The following is a 13,372-nucleotide window of genomic DNA, read 5'->3' on the forward strand; positions in this document are numbered from 1 at the left end:
GCGACGTCGTCATCAGCGACCCGAATTCAAAACATGATCCGACATAAGGAACGGTTGTTTTCGGATCAGTTGAATTATGACAATCGTAGCAACGATTTTGAAAATACTAATGTCAAAACAACAGGATGGAAGAAGAGGACGATGTCGATGATCAATATTATGGAGAGTTGAATCACTCTTCTACCAACGTGAGCATCTTGGAGAGCCAAACAAACAACAACACAGGGCATTAACGAAACGACCGACTTTAAAAAGACCACAAACTGCAAAAGGTCGTCCTCGTAATGCCTCCTCATCAACTAGGCTTCAAGGCAAAGAAAAGAGTGGATTTGGAAATTTGTATGGAGATGATGATGTAGAGGATTTGAATATAGGACAGGCAGCTCATGCTGGAGATGCTTCTCAACTCGAGTTGGCTTCTCTAAGTAATTCCGATGATGAATTACCGACTTCGTATAATGAATCAATATCGAATAGGACGAATATTAATGACAACATAACGAGCCGTGGGGTGGTACGTTCCAATAGTAACAAGTTTGAAGGCAACACCTTATTGAATAAGGAAATTAAGGATTCAGGAAATTCAAAAAAGGGTCAACAAGCAACAGTTTCTTCTTCGCTTAATAGTGCCCAGTTTTTAAGCATGGCCAAGTCAGCAAACGAAGCAAACTCCACGGCGTTGAACCCTCAAAAGAAATCAATAGGGGGAGGTATGATCGCTTCAGCTCCTTCTTCTCCTGCTAAAAGATCACATCCAAGCTCTTATATGAGAACTAAAACGATCAATGTACCAAAATCCCCAAACGCTTCTGTCAACACATCACAAATTATGAACCCAAACCAAAACACATTTCAAACAATTAGTGCCCTTTTCGAAAAGAAAATTCAGAGATTGGAGAATGAAAGAAAAATCTGCAACATCAATTGAGTATGGAACAAGAGAACGCCAATAAGATTATTATTGAGCTTGTGCATCAAAAGGCTCACGAATTGAAAATGGACGAGCAACAAGGTCAAAATCTGATGGACTTAGTTTCTGGAAAAACACTATCGCCAGACTAAAGAAGGAAATTTCAAATAGAGATGAAAAAATAGAAATGATCGAGAAAGAGAGAGAAGATTTAAGTAACAGAATTGAAGAAATTTCTCAGCAGTACGAACAAGCGTTGAATCAAATTAACAAGTTGACACTGGAGAAGGAAAAAGTGCAAAATTCGGAATTTGAAAAGGGAGAGAATATCAACAAACTCGAAGAGATGAACTTACAAATCCAACAAGATAACAATGAACTTGAAAACGAATTGAACACTCTCAAGACCACCATCGAAGAGTTACAACAAGAAAGAGACGCATTTCGAAACAAATGTGAGACAACAGAATCGCAGCTAAAACAAATGCTGGCGTTTCAGAGACAAAATCAAACGTTGGTGGCTGAAAATCAACGTTTAACGACACACGCACAAAGCTGTGAGTCTCAACTTAAAATTAAACTTCAAGAATATGAAGAGATTAGCAAAGTTCAAGACGAACTGTTACGAGCCATTGCTGAAGAAAAGAAAAAAGTGGCTGAATTAACAAAAAGCTCTTCTGGCGATTTACAATCCAAAGAAAAGCTTGCAAAGGAGAACGAGAGACTTGAGTTGCTAGTGGATAAACTGTCATCAGACTATAAGCAAAAACAACTTGAAAATATTGAGGAGCGAAATCAATTATTATCTCAATTTGAAAATAAGGAAACTCAATTATTCGAAGAAAATCAAAGATTGAAAAGGGAGCTCGAGGATCTTACTTTGAGGATGTCACAAGAGCAAAAAATGAATCAGGCTACCCAACAAAGTCAGCAGCAACGTATCACTCAGCTCACAGAACAGTTGAAGGAGCAAACTGAAAGTCTTAAGCAAACCATCAATGAAAATAACAATGAGGCAGCTCAAAACAAGCTGAAACACTCACAACAACTGACCAAGCTTAAAAAGGAGCTACACTCCAGCTTTGAAATGATCAAACTTCTTCGAGATGCCAACAAAAAGATGGAAGAAAATTTTACCAATCAGCAAAAGATTATTTCGTCCATGGAGCTCCAACTCGAAACGTCTCAAGCTCAAAACAAGGATTTAAAAGAACAACTAGAAATACTCAAGGTCAAACTTCCTAAATTGTTAAAAGCAGGTCTCTCTACAAAGCAATAAATGGAACAGAGGCTCCACAAACGATACCTTCCAATGAAGTTATATTAGATGTTTATCAACAACGTGGGCGTGTTCTTTAAATTTATTGGTATGATGATAAAATTATGTTCAATAAAAGAAAAGAACGAAAAAAAATTCAAAAAAAAATGACACAAAAACGAAAGAATGAAAAACAGGCCCCTGTAAGTGTTCAGTGTGGAATCACAATCATTCCGATCCGCTAAACATGAGTAAATAATAACAATAACACCTATCGCAAAATGTATGATTATCTTTCTATTGGCCAATATTCAAAATATACATGGCTCATCACAAAATGTACATCAGAAAAAGAAAAAGCTCGGAAAGAAACTCAAACCAGTGAATCAAACCAATATTGAATTTAAAACAAAGGGTATTTTCATGGCTCATCAAAATTTGAGAAGCGTGGATACTCTGGAAAGTAATTGGGTAACCAGTAGAAATCTAGGCTTGAATGATATTTTTCCTAAATTAAAACATTACAACGTAAAAACTGTAGTTTCTGCAATGAAGAGTTTACTAGAGCTTGTAACATTGCATCCTGTAGTTTTGAAGGTGTATCTCGGAAAAATTTTGAATGAAGTTACACCACTGATGCTTGATGGAAATGAAGATGTGCATAATGCATTATTTAACTTCCTAAATTATAGTTTATCAAGAATTTCATCGGTAGGTTTAAGAGCTTTGTGGTTGTTGTTATTGTTGACAGTTCAATTTGTTGCTTTTTGCATGACTGGATGGCATGAATTTTGCAAATAACAATGTATATTAATTGGAATTATTAACTGGAATCACAAATCCTTGTTGCTGAATGTATTGGATGTGAAAAATTATTATATAGGCCTCAATTACTCCCTTCATTTCACTATTGATGGCATATATTACAAGTGGAATGACTCATCTAATTGGCACTGTTCGAAGATACTCTCTCAAAATACTTTCCAAATTTTTAGAACATTTCCCGGTTCCTATTGCACAATATTCGGTTCGAGTCATGCCAAATATTTGCTACATTTTCATGCTTAGTCGAATGGGTGTTGCCTATAAGGGAGCAAGATACAGAACCACTCAACAGTTATGCGTGACAGTTTTAAATAATTTTTTGAGCATACTTTTTGAGAACAACAAACTTGGAATTCCATCAAGCAAGAGAGTTTCACACACGCACACTCATAATCACATGAAAATGAATTTGGTAAATGCCAACGGCTCGTCGTCATCTTCATCGACCAATTCCCTCTACTTTGCGCATGCTTCCACTTCTGAAAAGGCTCAGTTTTCTTTTGATTTAATAGCTCAAAACAAAATTCAACTCATGACTCAATTACTCACTCGAAAGATGGCTACTCTTGAAAATATGGAGCAAAAATCATTGAAATTGGATGCAGACCAACTATTGGAGCTTGGAAATGATAATTCGAAGGATCAAGAAGAACAACATGACAACAAACCAACAGAACAGCCTTCTTTGAAAAAGCTCTTACAAGAAGAAATGGATATCAAAATATACAATCTTGAAGACGAGGAATCCATTGCTGAATTTTTCAAATTGATATTCAAAATTCTAGTTGAAGTTTGGATTGAAATTTTCGAAGAACAACGAGCATCCGCAGCAAGTCATCACATCCAAACAGAATATGTTCTCACTATTATCAAGTCAGTTTTGGACATTTCCTATCAATTACTGTATGCTTTTGAACATACTCAGCAAGGTGCTCCAGAAAGCAAGAATATTCATCGCAAAACGATCAATAAGGCTCTGAAACAATCAATTCAACATTTTGTGACTAAAATGCCACTGCAATTGTCCTCAAAGATTCGCCAGAGCTCTAACAACATTGATCGTACCAATGCCAGTTTGTTGGCCATGCTTTCTTTCTGTTTTGGTAGATTTAGTTCTGAAAAAGGGTCTACTGAAATTTCCTACAAGGAATGGGAGCTGGTCTATGTGAAACAAATCACTCACTTTATTTCAAACGCTGAAAACTTGAATTTGGAAGATGAAGATTTTGCCAAACTTTTAGGATCCTTCTACCGAATTTACAGATATTTACCACCTGCCATTGGAGCTCAATTATGGAAATCATTGACTGCTCTCTTTATCAAACAGGGAGCCTACTCTTCGAAACAAAAATTAATTTTAGAGTTCTTTGCCAGTGTTGGGTTGCAAGATGAAGCAATCACACCTCAAGCCGAGGTCATTGAACAATGGGTCTCAGTGTTAATTCCCATGTTATGCAAATTGGACGATGAGCAACATTATGAAATTAGTCAACACATTTTACAAGTACTCCTTGCATTGGCTAAGAACCCAAAATTCCAATCGTATATTCAAAAGACCATCGTTGAATCCATCGCTCCATTCTTTTATAACGAAGAGACGCAACGTTGTGGACCATTTGTGCGATTACCAAAGCGATTACAATCTCTCTCTTTGCAATTGATTTATTATTTTGAGTCATTGAGCGCAGATTTGATGAAGCAAATTTCCAAAGCATGCTGTAACGTGGAACAACGACTTGATTTTGATTTAATTACACAGGTCATTGAGGTCATTCGACATCACACCACCAAATCTGAAAAACGGTTCAAGCTCAAACCATCGGTTCACATTAGCTTTTTATGTACATTGTTGTGCTTTGTTTGTTCGAACCATGGTAACAACGGGTCAACAACTTCACACGTTGGACTTGTAGGAATTGGAGATGTCATTCAAGAAATTGTTGTCTCTTTGCAAGATTACTCTTCCACATGCTTTGAAATCATGGCTCCCTTCTTGAAATCAACTCTTGAAAAGCAATTGAAGGTAGAGAAAATGAATATGACTCTTGTAGGAGCATTGTTGTTAATTTCATCCAAATGCATGCAATGGTCAAAATTGAACGATTCTCCATCTCACAACGATCAATCTACAACCATGCTTTCAGAATTATTGAATGTCCTTCTCCCTAAAATTCTAATTTCCTTCCTCAAGAATACACTCTTGCTTCACAAACGAACAAGATCCTCATCAGTGATTGTAAAAGATTTACTGACTAATTATCATCCCTTATTTGGAAAAGTCATTCATGAATTGCAAACTCAATCATCAAAACTCGAAATTGACTTTATTTTGGACATTATTCATTCATGCCTTAAAGTGGCATTACCTTATTATTTTGAGGAGGAAATCAAATCCAATTTCAGAAACGAAGAACAAACCATCACAAACAATGTTGGACCAAAGAGGGTGGAACATGTCATTCAACAATTACACGAACAAATCACGACACTTTTCAAGAGAAGTGAATTTTCTGATTCTACTCATTCCACCAAGAAGAATCAAATACTTGGACTCTTGAAAATGAATAAATAAATTTCATTTCTTTTCATCATTGAATTGAATGGAAACTCTTCTTCATATTATAATTAATATTAAATAGATTCAAAATAAAAACACAAAAAAAAATGATCGCCAATCGAGCACAGGGTACAACGACCATCTTACCCGAAGGTTCCGATCAACCACACGACTCTTCTCATGGATTTGTAATTGGAAAAACTCAAGAATTTTTAAAGAGTAAAGGATTTGGTTGGTTGATGGAAGTAGATGCTTCTACGGAATCTAAAGAAAATTTATTGGGCGGAGAGAGTGTTGAACAGCCATCGATTATGGAGGAGTTGGATATTGATTTGGAAGATATCTTGTTTAAAGTGAAGAAGGTGATGATTCCGTTTGGAAAATTTAGTGCCGATGATTTGAGTAAATTGAGAGAGCCAGGTAAGATGAAGATAATGATTTAATTTGTAATTATATACATCATTCCCATGTTGTTTTAATTCATGAATATTGGAATTTATTTGATTATGCATGAAAATATATTGATTGATGATGACATATTCTCGGGATGATCTGAAATCATTGAAACATAATGTGGATTTTTCTATCATTTCCAATTGAAATAGACTTTTGGGGTCCTTTTTTCATTGTACTTGCCTATGCATTACTTGTGGAAATAACATATTTACAGCTTCGTGCCATAACCTGGATGTATTTAATTTGGTTGGTTGGATCGTGCCTGATTTGGATGTTGGGAAGATTATTCACACCATCAACGGTCGAGGAAGCAAGAGCTTTGAAGAGTGTGAAAAAAGATCATTCCTCGGATTTTCAACCATTACCATCCACAACTGATCATGCACAATTTCCTTCTGGCAACTTGGAGAGCACTAGTAGTAGTGGTGATTCAAATTTAACAGCTGAGGAAGAGCAAATTATTGAGGTTGGATATAGTCAAGTCATGTCCTGTGTGGGTTATTCTCTCATTCCTCATGTATTGGCATTATTGGTATTGTTGGTGTGGAGACTCATCTTTGAAAGACATTCACTTGTGTCTTATTATGTCTCCTTGTTGTTGAATTTGGCATCCTTTGGATGGTCGACGGTATCATGTCTCTATTTATTTACAGCAGAAAATTATTACCTGAACAAGAAGAGGAAATTATTGGTCATTCCAATTCTCTTGTTGTATCTTTACTTTTTCTCAATGCAATCTGGAGTGTAAACAATAAAGAAGTGTAATTTAAAGAAGTGATCTATTTATTTACTAATTGAAACACAGGTGACAAGAAACATGAATGGGATTATCGTGGCTTGTTGACACAATCTGACACAAAAAACATTGGAATGGTGCGACTTATTCATTTTCGTCATCAGCATTGTTGAGATAATCCAAATAATTCTTGGCACCTTCATGATGCGGGTCTTTTTGTAAAATCTTTTCAAATTGCTTCTTTGCTTGATCAATCTTGTCGAGTTCAAACAAACACAACCCAACTTCCATCATGGCCTCCAGATCGTTAGAATCCAATTTACAAACAGTCTCAGCATCTTTGAGAGCTTTGGAAAAGTCTTTCAAATGTGTTCGATAAATATTGGCTCTATTAAACAAGGCATCTACATGCTCATCCTCAATTTCCAAGCATTTGGTAAAATCTTCTACTGATGATTCGTATTCCTCAACTTTGCTCTTCAATACACCTCTCTCAAAATAGAGAGCCGCTTTGGACTTGTTATTTGGCAAATCTTCTTCCTTGACCTTATTCTTCTCAAGTAAGGAAATGGCTCGATCATACAATTGAATCATGTCGTTGGCATCATCATCACGTTTCAAAATTTTTCTCAAACGAGCCAATTCAACAAAACCTTTAAAGTACTCATCATTCAATTGAATGGTTTGTTCAAAGTCTTCAAGAGCTCTCAATTCATCTCCCAAGAATTTACAACACATTCCATGATTAAAATAATACGAATACAATTCATCATGAGCCGATGATTGCTTTTTACAAATGGAAATTAATCGGAAATAACTTTCACGTGCCTTCTCATAGTCCTTGGCTTGATACGACCATTGAGCCACAATTTGATTGGCCACCAAATGATGAGGATTATATTTCAATACCACTTGTAAATCATTAAGGACTTGTTCATTCTTTCCTCCAGCATTGAACACCAACATGGCACGATACAAGTACGTATTTAAGGCCTCACTCGGATTCTGCCCGAGTAATTCCTCTACATTCGGAGCTCGTTCCAACCATTCAATGGCACTCGAATAGTCTTCCAACGCTTTTTCAAAATTTTTTAAAGCTTCATATGCAATGGCTCGATTATGATGAGCCGAGAACAAGTGAACTTGCATATTTGGAAATTTCTGTTCTTCACCGAGTTCGCTTAACACGACAAGACATTGAGAAAAATCTTGAATGGCCTCTCTGTAATGTTTGAGATCACTATGGAGAGTACCACGGGACATGTATAAGGAATGAATGGAAGGTAATGGTTGTGAGGATTTTTGTTGTTGTTTCAAGAGCATGTCAATGGCACGAGAATATAATTGTAAAGCTTCTTCTTCTTCTTGTTGTGAATGGTTGTTGTTACTGTTTTTGTGTAAACTACGAGCCCAGTATTCGAGAGATTTGATGTGTGTGGGTGAGAGTGAAGACAAGACAGTGGCTGGATCTTCGTGATCTTGTTCTTCTTCTTCTTCGGATCTGGTTGTAATTGATGATGAAGAGGATGATTCATAATGGTGGATGATCGAGTCGACGGTTGAAAATTCTTGAATGGCTTGTGTGTATTGTCTGTGTGTATGTTTGGACACAGACAACATCATACATGACAAGTGACACCACGGGTATAATTCATCATCAGATCATGAATGAATGGATCAAAAACTTACAAAAGATGGAAATGAGCCAATCCCTTGTAAAAGTGAGTCTTGGTTCGAATATTCAATTCGTACGACGAGGATGATGATAATTCTTCATTCAAATGTTTCAAAGTTTTCGAATAACAATCAATGGCTTGTGAATATTGACTGTTTTGCAAGTGAGTGGTGCCTTCAGTGAAAGATTCAAAAGCGAGATCGACTGATTATGAGGAGAGGAGTAATCATCGGAATGAGTGTGAAAAGAATGATGTGGCAATTACTTACTTTCTTGCGACATTTTTTTTGATTGAAATTTAATGATTGATGACACATGTTGGATTTAAATTGTTTGAAGACAACTGTTTCATCGTCAAACAAATCAACTCAAGCATGGGGAGGTTTAATCTGCTCTGTTTCTATTTTCACTTGACTGTTCTAAGGAATTGTATACACATTCAATTCTTCAAAACAAGATGTTCTCATCTCCGCACACGAAGGGATAGAAATATGGAATTTCAATGAAAACTTATCGAAAAGCTCTTGTTTGTTGTGAGGACCTTTCAACTTATGCTGGTTGAACATTCGTATGTCTCCTTAAAAGCACTTTCTAATAATCACTTGTGGACCAACTTCTTCATATTCTTCCTTGGTGGCCCAATAGGGTTGGAACGTGCATGAAGAAGCAAAAATTGAACCGCCAATCCAAACAGAATATTTACGTTCGGGAGGAGCCGAGACCTTAATGGCCATGGAGGGAGGAGCCATAGTCACCAATTCTTTGGTCATTCTCTCGGAAATACCGTCAAACATTGTTGTACCACCAGACAAGATAATGTTTCCGTACAATTCCTTTCTGAGATCGATGTCACACTTGCCAATCGAGTGGAAGGTGGTTTCATGAATTCCTGGGGATTCCATACCTAAAAAGTTGGGTTGAAACAACGCTTCTGGACATCTGAATCGTTCATGACCAACAGTAATCACGTTACCATCTGGCAATTCATATTGTTTGTCAATACTCGAAGATTCAGAGCTCTTCTTCATTTCACCTTCAAAATCCAATGCTACATAACACAACTTTTCCTTAATATCTCGAACAATTTCTCGTTCAGCACTCGTATTAAAGGAATAACCACGTTCTTTGAGAATTTTCATCATGTAATCCGTCAAATCTCTTCCGGCCAAATCTAATCTCATTACAGCATGTGGCAATGCATAACCTTCATAGATTGGAACCGTGTGTGAAACTCCATCACCAGAGTCCAACACAATACCAGTGGTTCGACCAGAAGCATACAAGGATAAGACAGCTTGTATGGCCACATACAAAGATGGTACGGAGAAGATTTCAAACATGATTTGAGTCATCTTCTCACGATTGACTTTAGGATTCATTGGAGCTTCTGTGAGTAACACGGGATGTTCCTCAGGAGCCACTCTCAATTCATTATAAAAAGTGTGATGCCAAATCATTTCCATATCATCCCAATCTGTGACAATACCATGCTCGATGGGATATTTCAATGCGAGAATACCTTTATAGGGAAGAGCTTCATCTCCAACGTAGGAATCCCGGTTACCCATACCAATCATGACCATCTTTTGCTTTGGTCGACCCACCAAGGAAGGTACGACGCAACGAGGTGAGTCCTCACCAGCAAATCCAGCCTTGCATACACCGCTTCCGTTATCGATGACGATAGATTGTCCTTGATCCATTGATGTGTTGAGTGGAGAAAGCGTGGTGTTGTTGAAAAACGAAAACAATTGTTTTTTGTTGTTTTTCAATTAATGGGGTGGTTCATGAACCGCAACAATTTCTCAAAGTTCCATGTTCATTGAATTGCAACTGCATCTCTTAAAAAAAGCTGGTGCATTGCCTCCTGCAAATCTACTCATCCCAATAGTTTCAAAACTATGAATTAACCTAAAGTGTTGCGGAAAGTAATAGTGGATGATCGGAATAGTACATCCCACATGATCCATAGTTTTCTGATTCGTTAACATTTTTGCAATGTTTTGTACTACCCCTTCACAACATTCCATTGATCCAACACATCAGTGGGTCGAAAACAACACGTTCACATTTTTTTTTGTTTCTTGCCGGCTCAACCCGTTCACAAGAGAGGCTAATTGTATTCCCGCTCTTTGAAATGTACGATTTTTTTGGTCTTTATCTTGTCCGTTGTTTGTGGATCTCCCTCACTAGTAAAAAAATACTTGAACCCAAGAGAGGTTGTTCCTATCAAAGAAACGCTCGTATCTGCTCAGTCTCTTTCATTCATCATCAATAATTTAAAAATAGTGATTATTTGGACCAAATGACGGACGAAAGCTTTTTCTTTAGTGATGCCAAGACTCATGATATTAAGAAGGATTTAGAGTTTGGCCGAGTTTTAGGAAGGTAGGTTGTTGTAGGGAGATGGATATATCATAGGGTTGAAATGTCATCTGATCCGATGGTTTTGCGTGGACTCATCCGAAATCATACAATGTTTCAATACTCTCTTTCAGCGGTACATTCTCTATCGTGAGAGAAGCATCCCAAAAACACGACGGCAGAAAAGTAGCTGTAAAGATTATTGATAAATCTAACCTTGAAGTGAACAAGGACTCGTTGAAAACTGAAGTCAACATCTTGAAAAGTGTCAATGATCAAAATATTGTCGAGCTCATTGACGTGTACGAGACTCCTCAAAAAGTTTATCTTGTCATGGAATTGTAAGTTTTTGAACAACATGGAAACTAACAACGTGTGCCTTGGGAAATGGTGTATCCACACTATTTGGCTCATGGTGTTTATGATAGATTGACCGGAGGAGAATTATTCGATAGAATCGTGAACAAATATCCAGAAGGTACTCTGAAGATGTTGCTGCTGAACTAATTAGAAAGATTGTGTCTCCATCAAGTACTTGCACTCATGCGGTATTGTACATAGAGATTTGAAGGTACGTCGTCGTGTCTAACACCAAAACATATCATGACAATAATGCATGTTAAATGGAAAAATGTAATGTCATGCTGTAATTATTTTGTATCTTTCATTCTAATCAAAACAGCCTGAAAACTTGATCTATTCTTCTGACAGCAATGACAGTGATATTAAGATTACCGATTTTGGTTTGGCAAAGATTGCTGATGGTGATTTCTTATTGAAAACCGCATGTGGTACTCCAAACTATGTCGCTCCAGAAGTTCTCCAAAATACTGGTTACGACGCATCCGTGGACATGTGGTCTATTGGTGTAATTCTGTATATTTTGTAAGTACGGCTTTGATTCACCAAATAGGTCTAACAATGTCAACACCATGTATAATGCACGATGTATAACGTGCCAATTATTGCAACACGTTCAAAATTATCATTAGATTGTGCGGCTTCCCTCCATTCTACAGTGAAAATACTCCAGAATTGTTCGAGCAAATTATAAACGGCGATTATGATTTCCCATCTCCTTACTGGGATAAGGTCAGCGATAGTGCTAAGGATTTGATTCGACACTTGCTTGTCGTAAATCCAAAGAAGAGATTCACTCCTGATCAAACTTTGAGCCATCCATGGATTAAGAAATTGTCTACCAACAAAAATCACAGACCAGAAATTATTGATGAATTGAGGAAGTTCAATGCAAGACGTAAATTCAAGATTACAGTAGAAGCTGTATTGGCTGCTCAAAAATTGTTGGGTAAATTGAAAAATAGAAAAACTTCAACTAAAAAGCATTAAGATGCAAAATATCACGTTAAATACTGATGTCCAAAATAAACAACTCTTGAGCGTAATCATTGGTGTATGATACGTGCTCACTTTCTGAAATACTATGTTCCAATCTCATGATCATTTTAAAGTGCTGACATCCAATTCTTGTCCTATTTGGTCAAGTAAACCACCTTACTTATTGACACGTAGATTTTAAATATCGTTTCATGAGACTGTTCAATTCGTTTTTACATTTGGTCAGCTCATTATTGATCGTTTCCAGATTGGTTTCAGTAGAGTTTTCATAACCATCATGTTCTTCCTCTTCCACTGCTCCATGTGACGAGGATGATGATTTACTATCGTCCTGCAATTGTCCTGTCTGTTCCAAATATTTCATCAAATTTTGTGTAAATTCGAGGCGAGTTTTTCTCTTTATGGCATACATTTCCTCCTCATTCACCATCTCGGCCACTTGCTCTTCACTCAGCTCATACTGTTCAATGTTTTGTTCTCGTTTCTTTTTTATGGAATCTTTAGTTGGATTCGCTCCATTGGCATTTACAATCAATCCATTCTTAATGTCCATTCCTTCTGCAGAATAAATTGCAGCTTGTCCTTTCTTACTCTTTCTCGATGATGACTTTTTTTCTGTGGATGATAAGGATCCTTTGTTACTAATTTCTTCTGCAAGTTTTTCAAAATCTTTACGAACGCGGTCAGTGTCAAGCCTAATTCCATTGAAAGGAGCCAAACTTTGAACACCCAACATTCTCTGTGTTTGAATATAAAGTTGAGCATAATTCTTGCCAGGTAATATTCCCGATCGATGAATGGTACTCCAACTTCCCACTCCAAACTTCATAATTCCCAATCGGAGGATTCTATTTTCTTCTTCATTCCATCCGGGAGCTTGAGAAAAGTTGAACAGGCTTTTACTTTGTTGAATATTGTTGTTATTATTGGTTTTCTTTTTTGATGAAGTGGTGGTTGGTTGATTGGTTGTTGTTGCTGTTTCCGTTCCGATGGTACCACTTGCTTTGGTTGAGCCCGTTCGTTTTCTTTTCATTTTTTGTTCGTTGTGAGATCATCAACGCTTTTCAATCATCAACGAGGTTAATAGATACTTCATCCATTGCTTTAAAATTTGTTAAAGAACAGTACACGAATAATACATTAGAATTTTATAGTGTTTTCGAGTTTTATCATGGTACGAGAGTGTGAAAGTATTTGTTGCTCTCGTTTTTTTGACCGAGGAGCTAATATAA

The 13,372-nt window shown here is 36.9% G+C and overlaps 8 protein-coding genes across 8 annotated transcripts; 5 read left to right on the forward strand and 3 right to left on the reverse strand.

Annotated features, from left to right (window-relative positions):
* Positions 1-33: 33 nt before the first annotated feature.
* Positions 34-928, forward strand: C9374_004688 (uncharacterized protein; the record flags this gene model as incomplete). The annotated part of the gene is made up of 2 exons (XM_044694354.1): positions 34-143; positions 256-928. 2 exons carry the CDS (start codon positions 34-36, stop codon positions 926-928), a joined length of 783 nt encoding a protein of 260 aa, XP_044549030.1.
* Positions 929-1,097: 169 nt separating this feature from the next.
* On the forward strand, positions 1,098-2,189 carry C9374_004689 (uncharacterized protein; the record flags this gene model as incomplete). Its single annotated transcript, XM_044694355.1, has 1 exon — positions 1,098-2,189. One exon carries the CDS (start codon positions 1,098-1,100, stop codon positions 2,187-2,189), a length of 1,092 nt encoding a protein of 363 aa, XP_044549031.1.
* Positions 2,190-2,335: 146 nt separating this feature from the next.
* On the forward strand, positions 2,336-5,565 carry C9374_004690 (uncharacterized protein; the record flags this gene model as incomplete). Its single annotated transcript, XM_044694357.1, has 3 exons — positions 2,336-2,371; positions 2,517-2,879; positions 3,052-5,565. The coding sequence occupies 3 exons, from the start codon at positions 2,336-2,338 to the stop codon at positions 5,563-5,565; spliced, it is 2,913 nt and encodes a 970-aa protein (XP_044549032.1).
* Positions 5,566-5,657: 92 nt separating this feature from the next.
* On the forward strand, positions 5,658-6,754 carry C9374_004691 (uncharacterized protein; the record flags this gene model as incomplete). Its single annotated transcript, XM_044694358.1, has 2 exons — positions 5,658-5,970; positions 6,156-6,754. The coding sequence occupies 2 exons, from the start codon at positions 5,658-5,660 to the stop codon at positions 6,752-6,754; spliced, it is 912 nt and encodes a 303-aa protein (XP_044549033.1).
* Positions 6,755-6,886: 132 nt separating this feature from the next.
* Positions 6,887-8,699, reverse strand: C9374_004692 (uncharacterized protein; the record flags this gene model as incomplete). The annotated part of the gene is made up of 3 exons (XM_044694359.1): positions 6,887-8,333; positions 8,432-8,621; positions 8,687-8,699. The coding sequence occupies 3 exons, from the start codon at positions 8,697-8,699 to the stop codon at positions 6,887-6,889; spliced, it is 1,650 nt and encodes a 549-aa protein (XP_044549034.1).
* A 296-nt stretch (positions 8,700-8,995) lies between these two features.
* On the reverse strand, positions 8,996-10,120 carry C9374_004693 (uncharacterized protein; the record flags this gene model as incomplete). Its single annotated transcript, XM_044694360.1, has 1 exon — positions 8,996-10,120. One exon carries the CDS (start codon positions 10,118-10,120, stop codon positions 8,996-8,998), a length of 1,125 nt encoding a protein of 374 aa, XP_044549035.1.
* Positions 10,121-10,722: 602 nt separating this feature from the next.
* On the forward strand, positions 10,723-12,131 carry C9374_004694 (uncharacterized protein; the record flags this gene model as incomplete). Its single annotated transcript, XM_044694361.1, has 6 exons — positions 10,723-10,805; positions 10,916-11,122; positions 11,210-11,240; positions 11,293-11,352; positions 11,464-11,666; positions 11,774-12,131. 6 exons carry the CDS (start codon positions 10,723-10,725, stop codon positions 12,129-12,131), a joined length of 942 nt encoding a protein of 313 aa, XP_044549036.1.
* Positions 12,132-12,300: 169 nt separating this feature from the next.
* Positions 12,301-13,173, reverse strand: C9374_004695 (uncharacterized protein; the record flags this gene model as incomplete). Its single annotated transcript, XM_044694362.1, has 1 exon — positions 12,301-13,173. The coding sequence occupies one exon, from the start codon at positions 13,171-13,173 to the stop codon at positions 12,301-12,303; it is 873 nt and encodes a 290-aa protein (XP_044549037.1).
* Between the last annotated feature and the right edge of the window lie 199 nt (positions 13,174-13,372).

This window comes from Naegleria lovaniensis (genome assembly GCF_003324165.1).
Source record: "Naegleria lovaniensis strain ATCC 30569 chromosome Unknown tig021, whole genome shotgun sequence".
Classification (NCBI taxonomy): domain Eukaryota; phylum Heterolobosea; class Eutetramitea; order Acrasida; family Naegleriidae; genus Naegleria; species Naegleria lovaniensis.